At 52.8% G+C, this 22,330-nt stretch overlaps 1 protein-coding gene across 2 annotated transcripts; it reads left to right on the forward strand.

Annotated features, from left to right (window-relative positions):
* Positions 1-8,262: 8,262 nt before the first annotated feature.
* On the forward strand, positions 8,263-17,414 carry SLC25A29 (solute carrier family 25 member 29). Of its 2 annotated transcripts, XM_084791758.1 has the most exons (5): positions 8,263-8,507; positions 12,741-12,784; positions 12,925-12,987; positions 15,860-15,943; positions 16,242-17,414. In XM_084791758.1, the coding sequence occupies exons 1-5, from the start codon at positions 8,474-8,476 to the stop codon at positions 16,998-17,000; spliced, it is 984 nt and encodes a 327-aa protein (XP_084647884.1). In that variant the 5' UTR covers positions 8,263-8,473; the 3' UTR covers positions 17,001-17,414. The 2 variants fall into 2 exon arrangements, with proteins under 2 accessions (XP_084647884.1, XP_084647885.1); XM_084791759.1 differs by lacking the exon at positions 12,925-12,987 and having other exon boundaries at positions 8,266-8,507.
* The last annotated feature ends 4,916 nt before the right edge of the window (positions 17,415-22,330 follow it).

A 22,330-nucleotide genomic window follows, 5' to 3' on the forward strand; every position in this document is an offset into this window, starting at 1 on the left:
CATCAGGAAAATAAAAGTTACTTTTACATTGGTAGAAATAGGATTGATGAATAAGAGATAGATGGAGGCAAAGACGGAGCTTGGGCAGGTAGATGATTGATAGATAGATAGATAGATAGATAGATAGATAGATAGATAGACAGACAATGGAAGGGATGATAGGAGGAAGGAGTGGGAGGTGAGGGGCTCGCTCTGGGCCAGTGGAAGGTGAGGTTTGCTGTAATCCATGAGAAAAGCAGCTGAGGTACAAGCAGAGGAATGGAGCTGCCTGTGCCTGCTCTGCCTCCTTCTGCACTGACTCTAGTCATGGAGGGGCCTGTGAAATATTGGGATCGCCTCTCTCTCTGGTAGAGAATGTAGTGAGGAAGGAAAAGACCTCTGCCAGGGAGTTCTGTCTGTGTGCATTGGGAAGGTGTGCTACCTTTGGCCTAAGTTTGTTGTGGAGAGCTGCATGCCCAGCTGTGTGACGTTGGGTCAGCAACACAACCTCCCTGAGTCTTGACTTTCTCAGTGAATCTCAGGTCTGCAAGGACAACAGGAAAAGCCTAAGGGGTGCCTGATGGGGACACATCCTGTCATGAGCTAAGTAGCTATTACTGGCATGGAGGCCACCTTTCAGCCTCCTTCACCTAGATATCACAGTCCATGCCTCAGGCTACCACAGAGGGCTCTGGGGAGAACACAGGTTTTCTGAGTCACCACGGAGGGTCTGGACACATTGGACTCACTTTCCTGCTTAACCCTGAGCTATGGCCAACCTGAGAGGCTAATAGTGTATGCAGGCCAGACAACCCAGCCCCCAGAGGGACCAAAGGGACTCTTTCCTGCTAGACATGGTGACACATGACCATACCCCCAGCATATGGGAGTCAGAGGCAGGAGGATCAGAAGCCATTGCTCTATGGCAAATGTGAGGCCAGCCTGGGTTACTCGAGACACTGTCTCAAAACAAGAATTCTGCCACAGCTTCCTCACAGGTAGAAGCACGGGTGTGAACTACCACACCTAGCACAGTGGGCTCCTCAATGTTTCTTTCTTTTTAAATATTTTTACAATTTTATTTTATGTGTATGTGTGTGACTGTTATTATGTGCACCATGAGTGTACAAGGACCTGCAGAGGCCAGAAGAGGGCATGAGGTCACCAGAATTAGAGTTACCATGGTTGCAAGCCACCCAACACAGGTGCTGAGAACCAAACCTGGGTCCTCAGCAAGAACAGGAAGTGCTTGGGACCACTGAACAATCTCTCCAGCCCCCCCTCCCGGGGTTTCTAATACTGGATTTCAACTTTTTTCCTCTTCCTCTCCATGTGTCTTTACCTGGGTCCTAAAGAATCCACTCTCTGTACATGTCCATAGCACCCAGAGGAATGATTCGCAGCCAGTGGCTGTAAGCCAGACAGCTTGGGATAGACCAGCCTGACTCCACTGCATGACCTAGGCAATCGTTTAGTCTACCCAGGGTTAAATTTCCCTAGATAGAAAGTAGAAAACACTCAGCACAGGCAGGAAGATGTTAGGTTCTGTTTATTTCCCCACCCTCCAATGCTGGGGATGGAACCTGGGATCACACACATCACACACACACACACACACACACACACACACACACACACACACACACACACAGGCCAGAGAAGGTGTTGGATCTCCTAAAATTGAAATTACAGGGAGTTTTGAAACACCCAAAATGGGTGCTGGGAAACAAACTCGGGTCTTCTGGAAGAGCAGCAAGTGTTCTTAACCACTGAGCCATCTCACCAACACCAATGACTTGGAGGCACACTGCCAAACCATTTACAAAGAGCCAGAAACCATGGCTGTCCCCAGCTGGGGTACCCTAGAGGCCAAAAAGGAGCTAACAGAACCATCTGGAACGCCTTCTTGGCAGGCAGCAAGCAAGAGTATGTTCAGAGTGGGCTCCAGGGAGCCAATATGGATGGAAGTTTCACTGTGATTTGGGACACATTTCCTATGTGCAGGAATAGCTTGCCTGGGAACAGGGACACAGCCAGTGGGCTGCCAGCAGTTCAGAGAGGGGGAAAATGGAACAAAATGCCAAGAAGGAGGTGAAGATCCAGCCTCAAGGGCCACCTGAAGGTGCCAGGCATCCTCCCTGTGGTCAGAAAGACCTTTACAGGGCTACACCTCAGAGGTGAACCACACCCTTTGTGTTTTCTGCCCCTGCCTTGCACAAAAGCCTGGTGGAAGAGACGCAGAGCCCCACACAACAGGAGAGATAGAGGCTGACCACCCTGCCCAGGGCTGCCCCTGATGCTGGGCAGGAAAGCAGGGGAAGGAAGCTGCAGACACTGCCTAAAACCCCACAGAGGTTCACGGAACGCCCGGTCCCAAAACACTGAACATCTTTCTTTAGCCTCCCCTCAGTTTCTGCAGCTGCCCAGGGCTCCCTTTGGCCACATCTGATGCTCATGAAGTGTCATTGCCCAATATGACAGTGACCAGCCTGAGCTCCAGACACTGCGTTCTCCCTGCCAGCTGCCCCTCCCTCTCCTGCCTCCTGTGGTGCCAGCTCCAACTGGTCCACTTCACCTCAAATCAAAGCTGTGTAGGACACTGTCCTCCTCGGGCCACTGCCCTCCAGGGCCTATTGATGCTCACTGTGTGCTGGGGATGGCCTGTTCCTGGCATCATCACTGCCAGTGTGCCAGTGGGAGTCCAGTAGGGCATATGGTCAGATAGCTGTGAGGGATCCCTGTGGCTTCTAGCTTGGGGGCATCCCAAACTAGATCTAGTATCTATCCACCTATCTACCTACCTATCTGTCTGTCTGTCTATCTATCGCTCTGTATTCTAATTCCTATCTCGAGTTTCTAGTGTCTGCTGACTCCTGAAAGCCTAGTGGGTTCTGAAGCAAGCCAAGACAGCATCTAGTGAAGCAAGAGCTCACCCCAGGGGAACCATTGGAAATGCAGGACTCCCAACACACCTATACCCAAGGCTGGGAAACACATTTATTACATTAATCCTCATCCTCTACTTCCTGGAACCAGAGCATCATGGGAAGCAGGACGATAGCAGAGTAGAATATTGTCAGCTCCCTGCATCCTTCCCTAGCACAAAGCACACATGATCTGAGACAAAGGCCCAAACAGGGGTGCCAGGCAAGACTGCCAACAAAGCATCCTAGAACTCAGAGACAACATCCCCAAAGTTGTTAAGATGTGCCGAGGAGGCTGGCTTCAATGTAAGCTGCCCTTGCTGTTCAGGGCCTGGGAGTCTGAGGCAGCTGTACAGAACTCCATGCTTCACTTCCCTCTTGGAAGCCTGAAGTGGGTACGATACGTCAAGGTGCCCCAGCCAGACAAACCAGTCCTAGCTTCCTGTGAGACTGCCTGCCAGGGTGAGACAGTTAGTCCTGGTTTGGCGTTGTTCCCTACGCCTGCACAGCTGGCTCCTTTAGCTCTTCCCTGGCTCCTCAGGGTGGCCCAACTGGCTAATTGAGAAGAGGTCTTACCGTAGCATAGTCTGGCCTTGAACTTGTGGATGACCCTACTGCTCCAGCCTTCTGACGACAGACCTGCTGGAGACCGACCCAGATTCAGGTCCCCTCGTGTCTGTACTGGACAACAAAGCCATATTCTCAATCTCTTATTGGATTCTTTATTTTATATACATTTATTGGGGGGGGGCATCCATGCCACAGCATAATTGTGAAGATCAGAAGATAAGTGGTGGCAGTTGGTTCTCTCTCTCTCTCTCTCTCTCTCTCTCTCTCTCTCTCTCTCTCTCTCTCTCTCCCCTCCTCTGCCCCTTGGTTTTTCCTGACATGGATTCTCTGTGTAGCCTTGGCTGTCCTAGACTCACTTTGTAGACCAGGCTGGCCTGGAACTCACAGGGATCCGCCTACCTCTGCCTTCCAAGTGCTGGGATTAAAGGCGTGCGCCATCATGCCTGGCCTGGTTCTCTCTTTTTTTACCATATGGGTCTCAAGACTCAGACAGGTGTCAGATACCATCACCCACTACACCATCTAGCTGGCCCCTCCTTACAGGGTTTTGTTGCTGTTGACTGTTTTTCTCCCTAGTTGTCCTGGTGGCTGTTCTTGGTTGTCAACTTGACTATATCCGGAAATTAACTAAAATCCAGAAATGGAGGGGCACACCTAGAGGGATGTTTGCTTAATTTGAAGTGGGAAAGATCCACTTCTAATGCACTCTTTAAGATGGGAGGAAGCACTTTTAATCCAGATGTTTTGAGGTGGGAAGACCCACCTTTAATCTGGGCCACACCTTCTCCTGGCAGCCTGTAGAAAGGACAGGGAAGAAGGACACTTGCTCTCTTTGCCAGCTTGATCTCATCCTTGCTGGCAAGTCCATTCCTTCACTGGCCTTGGAGCCTACTCCTTCAGGGTTCTAGCATATACCAAACAGCAGCTGAGACAACCAGCCTCATGGACTGAACAACTTCTAGATTTTGTACCTTCCATTCATAGGCAGCCATCGCTGGACTAGCTGGACCACAGAGTGTAAGCATTCTTTAAGTTCTGTTCCTCCAGAGCGGTGGTTCTCAGCCTTCCTAGGGTTATGGCCCTTTAATACAGTTCCTCATGATGTAGTGACCCCCAACCATAACATTATTTTTGCTGTGATTTCATAACTGTAAGTTTGCTACTGTTACAAAGCATAATGCAAATATGTCTAGAGGTTGACAGAAGAGTGTTGACCCACAGGTTGAGAACTGTTACTCTAGAGGACCCTGATTATTATAGTAGTAGCCTCAGCTAGCTTAAAACTCACTATGTAGACCAGGCTAGACTCGAAGTCAAAAGAGATCTGCCTGCCTCTGCCTCCATAGTGCTGGGATTAAAGATGTGAGCTACCGCATCCAGCCTTATAGGCTGTAAAAAAAAAAAAAGTCCCAGCACTTGGGAGGCAGAGGCAGGTGGATCACTGTGAGTTCGAGGCCAGCCTGGTCTACAAAGTGAGTCCAGGACAGCCAAGGCTACACAGAGAAACCCTGTCTCGAAAAACCAAAAAAAAAAAAAAAAAAATGTTGCTATATATTTATGTATGTATGTGTGGAAAATAGAAGAGGGCATTGGATCCTCTTGGAGCTGCAGTTGCAGGCTCAAGAGCTTCCAGACATGGGTGCTGGGATCCAAACTCAGGTCTTCTGAAAGAGCAGGGAGTGCTCTGAACTGCTCAACATTTCCCCAGATACCTTTGGCCCTAGGACTTTTTTTTTTTTTAATTCTAAAAAATGCATTTCAAACCACTGGAACCACCTGTTGCTTGTCTTTCCCAAGCCATGTGTCCCTGAAGACAGGAGACACTGATAACCAGTAAGGCCCTACTTCCTAATGCCGTCTCCTTGTGGGGCTGACTGCATAGGAGGGCAGCCAGGCCACAGCAGCGTTTCAGTCAGGCCCCCTGAGGGAGCAGTGGGTAGAGTCCACATTCTGGAGTTCTGCACAGTTAGGGGAAGAGTTTCCCAGGGACAGGCTTGGCTGGTGAGCTAGAGCTGAGCAGGAGAGGGCTGGAAGACGGGTGGGTGCCGCCTTGTCCTTCCGGCATGGAGCAAGCGAGGTAGCAGCTGCCTGGCAGCCCCATTGTCACAGGGTATGGCGATCAAAGAACACGGTGCTCCTTTTTGACCACTGTTGGTTCTGTTTCTACACTGGACCTGTCTTATATAACTCAGGAAAGATATTTCCAAACAAAACATGTCCCCGTGGGCAGTGGCAGTTCCTTCCCCACGCTGCCTTGCCCCTACTGCTCCCCCTTTGGCTGGGATCCTCAGAAGAAAACAGACCCCAGTACCTGTGGGGCCGAGTCTGAAGCGGCAGTCCATTCCTGTTGTCATTTACCCTTCTGCAATGCAAGAGAACAATAAAACTGTACCGTCCCGAGATGTGAGCACTCCGACATTCTTTCTCATCTCTTCCCAGCTTACTACCAAGGTCATATACGTGGACTCACCTTGTCCTCTGCCCCAGACCAACAATGGCCTGTTTAAAGGGACCTCAGAAAGGACTTCTGTCTCAAGTGATTTCTTGCCACATCAGTGCCTGAACCCTCCCACGTCCAGTGCAGACCAGCAGGCCTGGGGACACACTCAGCCCCCACAGGACATATCCTGACCCACCAAAGGCAGCATGCAACCTCATCTTAGACTTTCCATTCCTTCACACATTTTGTCCCCTAACCTAACAGTCCAGACTTTTTTTTTTTAAGATTTATTTATTATTATGTATACAGTGCTCTGCCTGCATGTACACCTGAAGGTCAGAAGGCATCAGATCACATTATAGATGGTTGTGAGCCACCATGTGGTTGCTGGGAATTGAACTCAGGACCTTTGGAGGAGGAGCAGTCAGTGTCCTTAACCTCTGAGCCATCTCTCCAGCCCAAGTCCAGACTTTTAATACCAGCCGGCCACAACTGACCTGCCCATGCTCTGCCTAACAGGGTTCCACGGGATCCTTATAGGGGCTGTCCCCCCCCCCCCCAATGCTCAGCAGCTCTGGTGTGTACCGTTCCCCAGCGCTCCCAGAGGGTCAGAGCGCCACACAACCAATGCCAGGAATGACATCAACGTAAAGGTAGGCTCTCCCACGCGCCCACCTGCCCTCCTCTCTGGTTTTTGGAACATGTTCTCTTAAAAACAACAAGCCTCCTCCGCAAGTTACAATCGTGCCCGCCCAGCATGCATCAGGCCCCGAGTTCCACCTCCAGAGAAAGAAAAAGAAAGTAGGCATTATGGTGCGCGCCTGTAGCCTCGGCGCTCAGGAGGCCAAGGCAGGAAGGTGGCAAGTTCTACTTACTATCAGGATTTTGTCTCATCAGTTTGCCCTCCTGTCTCTTAGAACCAACCGGAAGCCTGAGGTTGGAGATGTGGCAGTGTGTGGAGGTATGAGCTTTATCACCTGGGACCCCAGGGACAGTCCCTGGATGAGGACTGTAGGTTTAACAGCACAGGTCTCAGGAGGGACCCTACAATCCCCCTAGTTCCGGTGTGTACCTCCTTCGCTCTCTCAGCACCCGCCTCCAGAAGGCATCCAGATAGCCCAGAGGCTGTGGAGATCCAACCCAGGCCTCCAGACCCCCCTAGTTCAGGGCCCAGTGGCCACCACAAGCACTGGTCTAGGAGTCAGGAGGCCTGGACTTGGGGTACTGGGCCTCACGAAGGGTCCATTCAATTCTAAGGATAAACACCACCTCCCCGAAACCCTGGGGTCCTTGACCTCAGGTCCCGGCTTACTGGAGCTTTTTTAAGTTCTGTCCTTCCACCAGATCTGCCATCCCATAACTTCGTGCCCAGTTCAAAGGGGTACAGGTAAGAACAATGTGCGGGTGACCACAGGAATCTGTTACTCAACTCTCAGCTCACGAGAAAGTCACGATCAACAGAGGCCCAGGAGTGGTGGCTGTGTCCGTCACTGGGACCTACTTCAAGACTCCTTGCCTTTGTAAATATTAGGGGCAACTGGGTGGGTGAGCACGTTGGGTTTTTAACCCTATTTCATCCTTAGCGCTCTCCAGGCTGGGAACACTAGCATGCTCCTTGCCCTGGTCCAGCAAGCTCACCCAGTCCCAAAGCCCAGGGCCGCAGCCGGTTGTCCATCCCTGATCTGGCCTTCTGGGAACTCCCAGCCCTGTCCTCGAACCTTCCTTTTCCATAACCTTCAACAGCTCCTACGAACACATAGGGACTTAGTGGCGCCCTTCCATTCACCAGCCCCTTCTGTTTGAAAAGTTCGTTTCTGAGCCAGTCAAACCCAAGTGTCTGCCCCTGCCTAGGTGCACTGGGACCTCAGACCCCTAGGGCGTTCGCCTAAGGAGATCCGGGGCCTCTGAGGGCCCTGCAGGTGGGTGGCCTTTCTCCAACTTTGACAACTAGCTGCGTCCGAGCCTGCAGGCCTTGGTGAGTCCGGGCGTTCCTCTTGTGCCTGCCACCTTGTCCCCACGACACAGGCAAGGACGATAAGGTTGAGTAGCAGAGTCGCATCCAAACACTGTGAGGAGCCCCAGGGTCAAAGCCGAGCGAGCGCCGCCCCTCACAACGCGCATTTGGGAGGTTCCCGGCTCCAGCGCGCAGCTTGCCCAACGCACTGCCCCTTCCCTGCGCAGAGCGGGCGGGCCCGTGAAGCACAGTCTTTGTCTCCTGCGCCCCGCGGCGCCCCCTCCCGCCGCGTCCGAGGCCACACCCTCGCGGCTCTCCCAGCCAATGAGAATTGGCGGGGGCACCAGGAGCACGGGGTGTTGTCCGTGCCTCGTGTACCCATTGGTTGCGCTCTGCACCCGCCGGGGACTGCGGCCGGCGGGGCGGGGCGCACGGTGCGAGGTGAGGCCCCGCGCGTTGGACGCCAGGGGAGCGCTTTCCTAGGAGTCCCCACCCAGCCACCACCCTGACTTGGCTGCGAGCCGGGAGGACAGACAGCCGGAGCCCGACATTCAGCTGCGGGCCGGTATCCGAATAGTAGGACTCAACCGGCTCTCGGGCCGGGCCATGGCGCTCGACTTCCTGGCTGGATGCGCAGGAGGTAAGGATAAGGGGGGCAATGACAGGCACGCAGCCTGCCTGGTACGCGGGGACAGGTGTCTTCTTGACCCTTCCTTCCGTGCTCACAGGGTGCGATGTCTGGGGATCCCGGTGGCAGCGTGGCTTGTCTGGAGGCAGGGATAGAACCGGCAGCTGGCGCGCAGCCTCTGGATTCTTCCCTTCCCGCAGCTGTCTGAGCAAGGCTGGTGACACCGCGCGACCTCCGTCCGAGAGGGCTGGCCTGACCTTAGGTGTCCAGTGCTTCCCATGCTTTGAGTAGTTGGAGGGCTCAGGAAAGGAGGCGGTCCACCGGGTGGTCAAATCAGTGCTCATGCCAACCTGACTTGGGAAAGCGATGCTGCGGACCTGTTGAACCTTTAGTGCCTTTTCTTGTACGTAGAGAGTTAGTTTATTTAGTAAGTATTAAATAGAGAGCTTGATTTAACCACTGGGATTCCAGGTAATCAAATGAGATGGCAGCGGTCTGGCTGGTTATGTCAAGGCTCAGTTCAGTTCGGAGGCCCAGGCCTGGCTCCTCAACCCACCCCCCACCCCCCACCCCCATCCTACTGTCGTTATTTGCTTGCTTTCATAGCTCTACACGGAAAGGCCTTGCCTGGCCTTGGCCTTAGGTGCTTAATCTGTGCTCACTTCTTCCTGGGTGGAGAAGGCCGGTCTGGCAGGATGCCTTCCCAGGGCAGTGATGTGCCCACAGGTGCTTGAGCACTACCAGGCTGTTACCCAGTTTTCCCCTCTGTAAGCTGTGGGAGGAAGGGACAAAGCCCAGAGACTTCTGTAAGTTGGTAGGGAGCCCCAGAAAGAGCCCCATCTTAGCCCCCACCTGTAGAAGGACAGATGAGGGTCCCTTCTGTGGCCAGGGCCCCCCTTGTATTGCTGTCTCCCCAGGGTCAGGGTTTCCTCTGGTTGCAGCCTGGTCATACCGCTGTTGTGGGGAGCACACGTTCACGCCAAGGCCAGGCCTGCCTAGAGACCGTGACCACCCCTACTGTTCGTACACCGTCTGGGCTCTTGCTGAAGTAGGCCCTCCCTGTCTGAGCTGCCTATTCATCTTCACCCAGTTTGTCTCAGGGGCATCATGTGCCCTGCCTCCAGCCCTGGTCTGCATTCTCACCCAGGATGCATAGAGAGTGCCCAACGACAGGGAGGTCATGCCGGGTGGGTCTGGGGTTTCAGGTGCATGGAGATGGAGGTCACCTGCAGAGCTTCTTCTAGGCTCATCCAGTAAGGAAAGAAATGGGGGTGGGGGTGGGGGTGGGGTGGGAATCCCACACTCTCAACCTCTTTGAAGGGGCAGGGCTCCTGGGGGTAGACAGTGATCTGCTTGTGGCCGAGGCTTACCTTCCGGGTTCCATCTCTGCACATCTACTGGGAGCATGCTGTCAGACATGCTCTGAGACACGAGGGGATCTGGCCTTCTAAAGCACTTGCCTGGTTCCTTCTGGCTTTGGTCCTTTCTCGCTGAAGGATGGGGTGATGGTGGGCCCTATGGGTGTGCCCGAGTGGCCCAGCACACATCAGATCCTGCCTTTAACCTCTCTAGGCGATGTGGCAAGTACCCTGAATGACGTTTGGTCTCTGGTAGAAATCTATTGGGAGTGCCCCCTGGGTTCTGGATAGGGCATGGGACATTATGACAGAAATGCCAGATCCGCCAGGTAGTGTCTGAGTGGACGGGCTAGACCTGTCATTGCTCCCAGAGCTGTGTTGCCAGGTGCCTCTAGAACCGTGGTCCCTTCCTGTCCTTGGCTGATCATGGTGTGAGAGTTGTCCTGGCTCTGGTCAGGGGCTTTGGAGTTGGGAGATGGGTCCCTTTCTGCTGGTATGACTAGACTTGGGGGACCCTCTCAGAGGTGGTGAGGCAGGGCTCCCTAGCTCTTAAAGGAACTATGAGGTCAAAAGGGACGTGGTGGGTACGCAGTGGGAATGCCACGGCCCACCAGCTTGAGAGCCTCTTGGGGCTTCCCATGGAAGCTGTTGTAAGAGGCTTTATAAAAATGGATGTGTTGGAGTAGCAAAAGACTGCTGTTGCTTGTACCTGTGAGCAGCTGCTCACAGCTGGGCTCCCTCCTGACACCAGGGTGCCCTCGGTGGGAATGGGAGGAAGGCTAATAGGGCATATCCAGATGCCCAGCATACCAGCCATGGGTGCTAGGCTTTTCAAAGCCCCCTAAGAGATCCAGATTAGCCTATGAAAAGAAATTCCAGAAGTAGGGTTTGCAAATACAAAAAAAAAAAAAAGTGCTAGGTGGAGGCTGGGCCACTCTGTTCTCTGAGGTTCTGGTTCCAGCCCAGCAGCCACTAACCAGGAAGTGGAAAACTGGTGAAAACTGGTGCCTCTCCAAGGGAGGAAACAAGGCCTCATCACTAGAAACAGGTCAAGTTGGAAGGATGTGAGGGGCTCCAGGAAAAAAGGAGTGTACCTAGAGATGGTGACTCGTGGGAATAGATAATAGTGGAAATTTCCCCAGCTTGGAACGGGGCATGACTCTGAGGATCGGAGGGCTGGTTGAGTGCCAAGCAGGGTGGCTTTAAAGAAACAGGCACACCCTTGGAATCCCCTGGTGACATTTCTATAATCCACACGTAAAATCACAGCGGGCGTCCCGACAGAATAGGGAGGAGAGGGTTAACAGTAGGCTCCTGGGCCGCAGCTCTGGATGCAGTCAGCCGACTTCGAGAGGAGCGGTGGAAAAGTGGCAGTGATGGAGACTTGTGGTGGGCCAGAGTCGGGTCGCTCGCCTTTCCTCCTGTGTGAAGACTGGAGCGTTACTACAAAGTGTCTTACTGAACTAAAAGTGCTGAACACTCAAAGAGCAGAGGCAAGGAAGGCCAGAGACGGCAGCACGCAGTAGAAACAGGCTGATCTCTGAGTTCGAAGCCAGCCCAGTCTATATAGAGAGATGCAGCTAGCCAGGGTCTCAAAAAGAAAAACAACAACAACAAAACAAACAATCAAACAAACAAACAGAAACCCTCCAAATTTTAAAAAGGACAGAAACACGAAACAGGATGGACATTAGAGGATGCAAGGCACAACTGGGAGCAGATGTCACCTTAGTGCCATGGCAGGATGTGTGACCAGCCCTAACAAGACCAGGAGAGGCAGCCTCAGGGCATGGCTGGAGCTCCAGTTTCCTCACTTACTGGCCATATACCAGGATGTGCTGCTGTGGGTTTCTCATTCCTGGCTTCCCTCGTTTGTAGAATGAGTTAACACTCCTCTGGAGCAAGAGTTTGGATGAGTATGAAGCAAGATCAGCCACCAGCAGTTTGTAATGTTATTGCTCATTGCCCAACGTTAACCATTGCAGTTAGACATAAAAAACGCTAACAATCAAAGGCGACTTCTTCCTGCAGTGCTGAAGGGGGGAACCTAGGAGACCTCCAGCACTGTGCTCGTGCTCCCCCGCCGGCTGCAGGGCAGCCCCGAAGAGCCTCTTTGGCAGATGTTGCCAAGTTCTAGAGAAGGAAGCCTTGTTGACTTGTTTCTCCTTCTGTGAAATGCGATCATTGGGCTATAGGGGCTGGGGGGGGGGGGAGGGGCACTGCAGGGGAGTCACCACTGCTCATTACCCTCAGGACACTGAGGAATGTGCTTTAGCCTTTGGGGAGAGGCGAACCTTGTTCTTGGAGGTGAGGTCTCTGGCAGCAGGGCCCTTAAATGATAAATAAACCGAGCATGACTCATAGTAAGGCTCATGGGAGGTGTCAGCCAGCAGGCAGCAGGTCCTCAGGCAATTATTTCCTGGGGGTTCCTAATCTGCAGGCCACCCTGGAGGGGAGGGGGAGGAGGAGGGGAAGGAGCGAGAAAGAGAGTGAATGTGTATGCTAAGTGCCCTTCAGGTGAGCAGAGTAAGGCCAGTACAATGAGCCTTTTGTGCGCATGCCCAGAAGAAAACAACCAGCAGAAGGAAAATTTAAATCCCAGTGACAGGCTAACCTCCAACTCCAGCATCTCCCAAGGCCCCTGTTCTACCAGCGGTGCTGTAAGGGGACACGTCACTACAGGGAAAGGGGAAGGGAAGGAACAAATGCTTTGAGCTAAGCTACCTGCTGGTTGGCTCTTGTTACTAGAGGGCCCTGGGATGGGCCCACAGGGACCTGGTCAGTCTCTCATTCCCATGTGTAGTGCCTGTCCAACCTTGCCAGAACCTCACCCAGTGCTGACTGGCAAACCTCTGAGGCACTTGGTCACAGGTACTTTTTCTTCCAGGTGTGGCAGGCGTGCTTGTGGGACACCCTTTTGACACAGTCAAGGTGAGTCTCTGTGGAGGCACAGGCCTTTGCCCCCAGAAACACAGTAAAAGTCATCCCTCGGGTCTGAATGAAGGCAGGGCAGCTGTTGGCCACTGAATGAACTGACTGACCCTTCCTCCCCGGACCACACCTTCCCACAGAGGCTGAACTGCATGCTGAGCTCACAGCCAAGTGTCTGCTTTACTTGGCTGCCAGAAGCCAAGGTATTGATGGGCAGTTTTTTTTCTTTTCAGCCAGAGACAGGAAGCCCACCCTTTTCTGATGTATAGTTGCTCTCCTAGCATCTTCCTTGAATTATTCTATTGTGTTTTGTCTGCATGTATTGTCTGTGCATCATGTGTGTGCCTGGTAGAACAGGGGTTATAAGCTGGATGTGAGCCGCCACGTGGGTGCTGGGAATTGAACCAAAAACTTCTGGAAGATCTGCTGGTGCCGTTAACTGCTGAGCCATCTCTTTAGCCCCACTCCTAACATATTCCAGAAAGAAAAACTAAGAGGTGGGAAAACACAGAAATATAAGGACTCAAACCCGACTGAGCCAGGTGTGGTAGCATACCTGGAATTCCAAGTCTGGGGAAGAGATGAGAATTTGAGGCCAGTGTGGGTTAGGAAAGCGTGCCACAACAGCAGGGTGTGGTAGCAGACGCTGAGGCAGCAGCATTGTGAGGGGCTAAGGCAGGAGTATCACAGGCTTGAGGCCAGCCTAAGCTGCATAGCAAGCCCATGTTACAAACAAACACTTGAAATAAAGTCGAGGGTATTTTCTTCCGGTCTTTATGAATAGGTGCTTGTCCTGACTGTTTTTCAGTGCTGGCATGTGCCTTCGAGGCAGTGTCACCCAGCAAGGTCCTAAGGAACACCACTTTGAAATGGCCCCGGGCACTGACCGTGGACGATCTCAGGCAAGCAGCTCCTTTGAATCACACATCCTTTAATAAGAGCTCTAGGTTCTTAGGGTCCCAGGACAGATGTCAAGGGGACAGAGCCACATCTTCTGGTGGAGAACGTCTGTGGAAATGTCCCCTTTGGCTGGACTTGCAGGTGCTCACCTCAGGGCCATACCCCTGCCCTTTTCCCAGAGCCCAGGTGGCCTGGGAGCGGCTGAGTCCCAGACCTGATACTTACTCGGTACAGACTTTAAGCCAGGTTCCTTTCCTACTTGGCTGAGGGAAATGCTGGAGGCTAAACACATCATCTTGAGCTGGGTTGAGTTTCACTTCCTGTTTCTTCTTCTTCTTCTTCCTTTTAAACTTCCTTTTAAACTAGGTGTTTGTTGGCAAAGAAAGGAGCTCAGTGATTCAGAGCTGGGATTTCTTCCAGTGTAGGTGTAAAGCCTTGTACACTGGCTTTGACCTTACAAAACTATCCTTGGTCCAGGCCTCCTCTGCTGGCGGCGGCTTTGGTGCCTGAGCTGGGGCTACACATCTGTGACTTGAGGGAGTCGATGACGTCATTGGGTCCCGTTGCTCATGGCACATCAGGATAATTGAATGAAGCTAATGGGCTGATGCACCAGGCTCTGGGCAGCACAGACCTGCCACCCAACAGCAGGCATCCCTGGGGTGAAGGCTGGAGGAGAGACTCTCTTGGCAAGTGGTGGCCCATGAATTCCTTTTCATGGGCGCGCAAGACCGAAGCCCTAGGGCAACCTGTCCACAAGACAACCCACCATGCCCACCTTCTGTCTGGATGCCTCCTCCCCCCCTCTGGGAGGGGTGTCCATATCCACATGGCACTGTGTTTATATCTTGTGGTCGTCTGTCTCAGATACCTCCCACAGCTGTGTCTAGCCAATAAGAGCCTTGCATTTACCCCCTCAGCCTGTCATCGCAGAGTCTGCCCACTGGATTGGGAGTAGCTCCTGAAGCCGACCCCTCAGGCAGGAAAGCACTTTTACCCTAGCAGCCCTAATTCCCCTGAGTTGCGGAGCCCACACCCACACCTCTGCAGGAGTCAGTCACCCCACTGCCCATGGAAACCTGGAAAGTATTCTTTCAGAAAATCAATTTACACACACACACACACACACACACACACACACACACACACACACCCAATGGTTGGCCCATTGGCATTGTGTTTAAACAAACTGGTCATTAAAAAAGCTGTTTGTGTGTTTGTTTGTTTGTTTTTTAATGTGTATGGGTGTTTTGTCTCTGTGTGTGTATGTGTACCATGTGGAGACCCTGGATCCCTTAGAACTGGAGCTACAGAAGATTTGAGCCACAGAGTGGGAGCTGGGAATTGAACCTGGGTCCTCGGAAGATGCATCATCACTGATCCATCTCTCCAGCCCCTTGTTTGCTTACTTTCGTGGTGGTGGGAATCAAACCCCAGGGCCTTGCTTGTGCTAGGTAAACCACCTATCACTGAGCTACAACCCCAGCCCATGACCGACCCTTTCTGAATCCGGTCTAAGGAGCTTCCTAGCTCTTGAGAACATGATGTGACCTAGTTTCCCCCCACAGCAGCACCACAGATTCCAAGCTTAGGAAACACCCCTCTCCTTGCGCCACCATAAAGCCAGTGTATCAAGAGCAGATACGCTCTTAGGCAACAAAGAGTGCTTTGATGTGGAGGAGCTTCTGGGCCACTGGGCCTGGCAGTGTCCCCAGGTCCTGGAGTTATTGCCATGGATCCCTAAGGAGGCTGTCAGTGGTCTGTCACCACTCATGACTCATGGCCATGGTTGTCAAAGGGCTACTAGAAAGAATCAAGCAAGGGCAGAGTGGCAGCCCAGTATCCTAACCTGATGGAGGTTAGTTGTGGGGCACCAGGCTGGCATCCCTCTTGCCTCAGCACCATATGGGATGACAAGTGTCACCTGAACAGGGGTTGGTCCCAAGAGCTGGTCCAGTGGTAATGCAAATGAGAGACCCCCCTCCTTCACTTGTCCGAGGTGTTGAGGACGCCCAGCCCATCTGCAGCTGGCTGGCTCTCAAACACCCAACCCTGTCTCACCCGGGTATCCTAGATTCACAGAAAGCTACCTGGCTGCCTGCCTTGTGCACAGCGGGGCCAGGGGGATTGCTTCAGTGGCTCTGCCTGTTCCTGCTCACTGGCTCTGCCCTGCAGGTGCGGCTACAGGTACAGAACACGGAGAAGCCCCAGTACAGAGGGACGCTGCACTGTTTCCAGACCATCGTCAAGCAGGAGAGTGTGAGTGCCTGGGCGGGGCACTTGTAGGGCAGGGGAGCCATCCCAGGGGTGCTACCACACCAGGTCAGAAGCTCAGGAAAGGCTATCCGGGCACCCCTGAGGGGCCATGGCTGTGTGAGTTGATTGCTGGGGTGTTTTGGATTGAGGATTTCGCATCTAACAGAAAATTCTGGATGCTGCTTCTGAGTAGCCAGGTGGGAAGAGCTGCCACTTCAGTCTGGAGGTCCTGAGGAGGGTGGCTAGGCAACCCAAGCACGGTGGCAACCCCTCATCCCTGATGACATTTCTGTCTCTGCAGGTGCTGGGCTTGTATAAAGGCCTGGGCTCGCCACTAATGGGGCTCACCTTCATCAATGCACTGGTGTTTGGGGTGCAAGGCAACACTCTTCGGGCCCTGGGGCAAGACTCACCTCTCAATCAGTTCCTAGCTGGTGCGGCAGCAGGTGCCATTCAGTGTGTCATCTGTTGCCCCATGGAACTGGCCAAGACAAGGTTGCAGCTGCAGGACGTGGGTCCAGCCCGTACCTACAAGGGCTCCCTGGACTGCCTGGTACAGATTTACCGGCATGAGGGCCTGCGTGGCATCAACCGAGGCATGGTGTCCACACTTCTGCGCGAGACACCTAGCTTTGGTGTCTACTTCCTCACCTACGACGTACTGACACGTGCCATGGGCTGCGAGCCAGGTGACCGCCTGCTGGTGCCTAAGCTGCTGTTAGCGGGTGGCACATCAGGCATCACGTCCTGGCTCTCCACCTATCCTATGGACGTGGTTAAGTCACGACTACAAGCTGACGGGCTTCAAGGAGCCCCTCGCTACCGTGGCATCGTTGACTGCATGCGGCAGAGCTACCAGGCTGAGGGCTGGCGAGTCTTCACACGGGGCCTGGCCTCCACGCTGCTACGTGCTTTCCCCGTCAACGCTGCCACCTTTGCCACAGTCACTGTGGTGCTCACATATACCCGGGGTGAGGAGGCCCAGCCAGACAGTGAGGCAGCTCCAGGCACCTCGACCACTCCTACTGGGCCTGCCCTGGCCCAGCCTTCCAGTCTGTGATGCTGTCATCTGTCCCACTGACTTTCCCAGGGCCACTTTGTTGAAACTTGACGCAGAGAATGTGGCTCCTCAGCCAGCCAGTCTTCTTGCTCATTGGCTTGTGATGCCAACCAGTCTATACCCCAGTGGCCTCCTATTTTCTTAGGGGGGACTCTTGCTGAAACATGGCACATTCAGAAAGATCAAGGCTGGCTAAGTCTGCACTGTGAAGATGACTGTCGGGCTGGAGGGATGGCTCAGAGGTTAAGAGCACTGGCTGCTCTTCCAAAGGTCATGAGTTCAATCCTAGCAACCACATGATGGCTCACAACCATCTATAATGAAAGCTAGTATCCTCTTCTGGCATGCAGTCATTACATGCAGACAGAGCACTGTATGCATAATAAATAAATCTTAAAAAAAAATAAATAAAAAGAGATGGCTGCCAGCCAGGATCTTCCTCCAAGCCCAGCACTCCCAGAGGCCTCTCCTAGGCCAACTGTAAGAATCTGGCCAAGGACCCACCCATTCCCCAAATCCTCCACAGACAAAGAGTCCCAGGAAGATACTTGGCCACCTCTTACTGTTAGGGGTAGCGGGCTGCATTCAATGCTCCCAGCCTCAGTGTCTCCACAGTGAAATTGTGTGACAGCTGTGGCAAGGCAAAGTCTTCTGTCTCTGGACTTCAGGCTACCTGTTTGTAAAATGGGGACCTGGGTCAGTTGCCAGCAAGGACGGTGGGTAGGCAGAGGGCCCATGAGAGCGCAGTGTGGCCTGGAAATTCCACTTCCCAGTAAATGCTGTCTTTCTGGGCACTCTCAGTGCCTGTACCCTTGAAGACACAGATCTTGACACCAGGTACAGTGTAGGCAGTTTGGGCCCACCTAGGCGGAGGGGACGGCTCTCTAGCTGGCTGTCACCGCTGACCAGGAGCCTCTAAAGGAATAAAGTCTTGTTTTCTAAGTCTGGGAGCCTCCTCTCTGCACGGGGACTTCTTTTCCTTCTTCACTCTGGATTCTGTGGCTATGGCCTGTGTACTTGGACCTGGCCACATGGCTTGGGGCAGGTCAAGGGTACATCTAAGCCTTCCTGGTCCACATGGTGGGTAAACGCAGCAGGCATTTAAAATCACCAACATTTCCTTTAGCAAGTATCATCTGTCATTCTAGGAACTGGAGGCCTGTGGTAGCAGTGCCAGTCCCCTGGAGGTGGAAAGGTGTGAGTGGGGCTATCTATCCACTGACTTGGGCAACTAGTGTGTCCCCGCTCAGCTCAAGGAGTGGTGTTTTTAAACAGCATCCTAATCATTCGGCTTTTACCAATGAAGACTCAGGAGCCAGGGGCTGGGGTGAAAACCTGCTAGCTCAGAGAGGTGGACAAAATACCCAACTGACCTTCCAGTTCAGCCAACATCCCAGAAGGAAAAAGCCCTTTCTCCTTCTCCACGGCCTCTAACTCAACGCCCCTCCTTCCTGTTTACTTGTGTTCATTCCCTTTTGACTGGCTGCTTGTTCCGCATCTTTTTTTTTTTTGGTTTTTAGAGACAAGGTTTCTCTGTGTAGCCTTGCCTGTCCTGGACTAACTTTGTAGACCAGGCTGGCCTCGAACTCACAGAGATCCGCCTGCCTCTGCCTCCCGAGTGCTGGGATTAAAGGCGTGCGCCACCAGCACCCGGCTTGTTCCGCATCTTGACCTGGGTATGGTTGACTTTATTTAGCTCCTGGACTAAAGGTGTGTGCTAGGGCTGAGCCATACCACAAGAAACATGTTTTTCCAGCTCACAGTCTTGGGGTTCACAATGGGATCAAGGAAGGGCTTCCTGGAAGAGACCTTCCCTAGCCTGCCACATGAAGTCACTGGCTCCCATAGCCACCTGTGCTGTACCTGGAGGTTTGTCCCAGGCTGATCCCAAAGGCTCCTTAAGGTAGATGAAGGAAGCCGGGTGTGTTGGTGCACGTCTTTAATCCCAGCACTTGGAAGGCAGAGGCAGGTGGATTGATGTGAATTCGAGGCCAGCCTGGTCTACAAAGTAAGTCCAGGACAGCCAAGGCTGCACAGAGAAACCCAGTCTCGAAAAGCAAAAACAAACAAACCAAAAAGATGGATGAAGAAGGAGCAGAGATCAGAAAAGACCCATGTCCACCAGCTCTGTGCCAATGTGCTCCTTAGTTCCTCACTCCAGTATGTGAAATCAGGCTTGTTCAGCCTCTAGGGTCAGGTGGCCAGAGAGGGGTGTCTGGTGGCCCTGAGACCCCCATCCTGGCCTTTCTGTTTCTTGTAAAAGAAGTGAAACCCCTTGGGCACGGGGTACAGAAGAGGAGGTCTTCCTCAGCTCCTCGTGGGAGATCTGGATAGGGCCTGGGCCACAGGACATGCAAGGTCCCCATCACCCTCAACTCCACACACCTGTACTTTTCAGAAAGGTCCTAGCATGACCAACCAAGGAAGACTGCTGGGAGTGGGTCAGCTGGCCCTCTCCAGTGCCACGGCTACAATCCACACTCACGCTCTTTGCTTGAGGAGTGGTGGACAGGGGCGACTCAAGATTGCCTAGTGCCTTCCTCCAAATTGATAACCTCCATAGTAGCTCCAAGCAGTAGACACTGGTCCCCACCACCACTATGAGAGCTACCCAGTGCGCTTTCCAATAAACCTGGGTTAAAAGCGATGGCGGTGCTTAGTGAGCTTATCCTAATGTTTGTTGTGTGCTGGGGGCACACATGTGCCATGGCACACGCGTTCAGAAGACAACTTGTGGGAGTTCTCCCCCTCGGGTCATCACACCTGGTGGGAATCATCCTCATCACACCGAGTGGGAATCATCCTTATCTGCTGACGTATCTTGCAAGCCCAAGCTCTTCTCATATTTCACTTTCTTTGATTTAATTATCTGTACAGTGTTCTGCCTGCATGACAGAAGAGGGCACCAGATCTCATTACAGATGCTTGCGAGCCACCATGTGGTTGCTGGGAATTGAACTCAGGACCTCTGGAAGAACAGACTGTGCTCCTCTTAACCTCTGAGCCATCTCTCCAGCCCCACTTACATTCCGTTTTCTCCTTGACTTGAACTTAAGCTCTTGTAAGTGCCGTACGAGTTTTAGTTTACGTTTGAGGCAGGGTCTTGCTATGTAGCACACAGGCTGGCCTCAAATGGGCCAGACTGCTCCCGTGTGCCACCATCATACCTAGCTTATGGGGTGGTGGGAGGTGGTGTGCAAAGAACCCAGCCAGGCTGAGGGTGTGAAGGGAACTCCCCTAAGTTGGGCCTCTGACTCAAGGTCATCCTCCAGTTTCTGCAATCTTGGGGCACTTCCTGTCCCTGCACACAGGACGGCTGCACCACATCAAAAGTAGCAGAGACACGTAGTGTCTCACTCTGTCTTCAGTACTAGGGCGCGAACCTAGGATCTTAGGCATGCAAGCACTCTCCGTTGGGCTGCGTCCTCATCCCTCCTACATTTTCACTTTGAGCTCAAGTCTGTACTGCAGGCAGGCGGTGAACTTGAGACCCTCCTGACTCAGCCTCAGGAGATGCTGGAGTGAACGGCCAGCGATAAAAAAACTCCCCTCCCCCTCCCCCACAATCTGTTCTTTGCTTTTGTCATAGGTCCCTCAGGCTGTGGCTAAAGCTCTTTCCTCAATTCCCAGATTCGTCACAGCTCTGAATGACACTGACTTCCCACTTAAAGAGGTGACTGGCAATTAAAGGCATGCACCGCTGTGTTCAGAACGCTCCTGGACTGACTGATCCGCTTGGGTCTCAGTTACTAGGAGCTAGCTGTCTGTCCTGGAGGAAGAGCAACAGCTGGAGAGAGGACCTGGGAATAGGCGTGAGCCAACAGCTAAGAGAGAAGATGCAGCCCACACCTAGAGGTGGAGAGGGTAGGAGGAGGGCAGTGTGGCCCGGGGACCAGTGTGGAGCGTGAATGAGCTGGAGTCACACAGTTGTGGGGAATGAGAGCTTGCAGGCCAGGCCTGGCCTTGAGTTACTTCATCTTATGAACGTCACAGCCTTGACCTCACTTTGGAGCGCAAGTGCCAAGAATGACTCCCCGTCCTGTTTACGCGAGTAAACACCATCTGCTAGCACAACAGGAGACACAAACGGATCCTTTATTTGTGCTAAGAGATAATGATCAAGACACATCAGAAACGCCAGACAGGTGAGCTTATCAGTTATCCTGGCTGGAAGCCACGATGAGCCCTGGGACAGTGAGAGGGCTCAGAGAGGAAAAGGGGCTTGCTGCAAACCCTATGGGTCCGTGTTCAATCCCTGGAACCCACATAGAGGAAGAAGAGAATCAGCTTCAACTTTTCCTCTGACCGTCACACACCACAGCGTGTGCACAACACACACATACAGGCACACACAAAATCATTAATTTAATGAGGAGTTCCCCAAGACTTACGGCAGGCGTGCTGACCACCACCTGGCCATCCACCGTCACCCTCGTCCAGGAAAATTGCCACAGCGAGGGGACTGCCTGAGTCCCCCTGCTCCAGCTTGAGTGTCCATTTCCATGACTGTTACACTCAGTCCGCCCACCTGTGACTCCTAAGACTCACCTGGCTCCCTTGGCTGTATCAACTCACTGCCTTCTGGGCAACCTGGCTTAAACTCACCTCTTTAACCCTTTCTCGGCTGTTCTGTCATTGTGTATAATCATGTGAGCTGTAAAGTGTGACCTGCAAGTTCATATTAGTGAGTAAGACTAGTTAAGAGAAGAAAGGGCTGGAGGGACGGGGCCAGGCTAAGAAGAGCACTTGTTGTCCCTTGCAGAGGACTTGGGTTTGATTCCCTCCGTCCATAACGTTTTAGGAGATCTTACACCGGGCACATGGTATGGATCTAAATGCAGGCAAAACACTATAAGGCTAAAACAAACCAAAGATTGGCTGCCATTGTTTGGCTACCAAGCACAGTTGAGATTTACTTGACAAATATGAATTTCTTTTCTGTTTCAGACATGGTCTCATGTCGCCTAGCCTAGCCTAGCTTCGAACTCAGGATTTAGGCAAGGTTGCCTTGGAAGTGATCTTCCTTGCAGTTGCCTGGTTGAGATTAGAGGTTCATGCCATCATACCCAATGAGTAATTTATTGCTAGTTAGTAAAGTGTGACACAGGAAGACACAAACGTGTCCCTGGATGTTTCTACCTTGGTGAAACCTGCCTGTTAGGTTTTCCTGCTGTCCTGTGAAGGGTGGTAGGGCACAGTGAGGACCATGGCTTCCGGTAGGCCTTCCTGCAAAATCAGATTATGGCATTGACCTTGTAAGGATGTCCAGAGGATGTCACATGCCAAGCTGCTGTCCCTACAGTCCAGAACTCACTAGTGTAGGGGGCCTA

This window comes from Acomys minous (assembly GCF_964271855.1).
Source record: "Acomys minous genome assembly, chromosome: 8".
Classification (NCBI taxonomy): Eukaryota; Metazoa; Chordata; class Mammalia; order Rodentia; family Muridae; genus Acomys; species Acomys minous.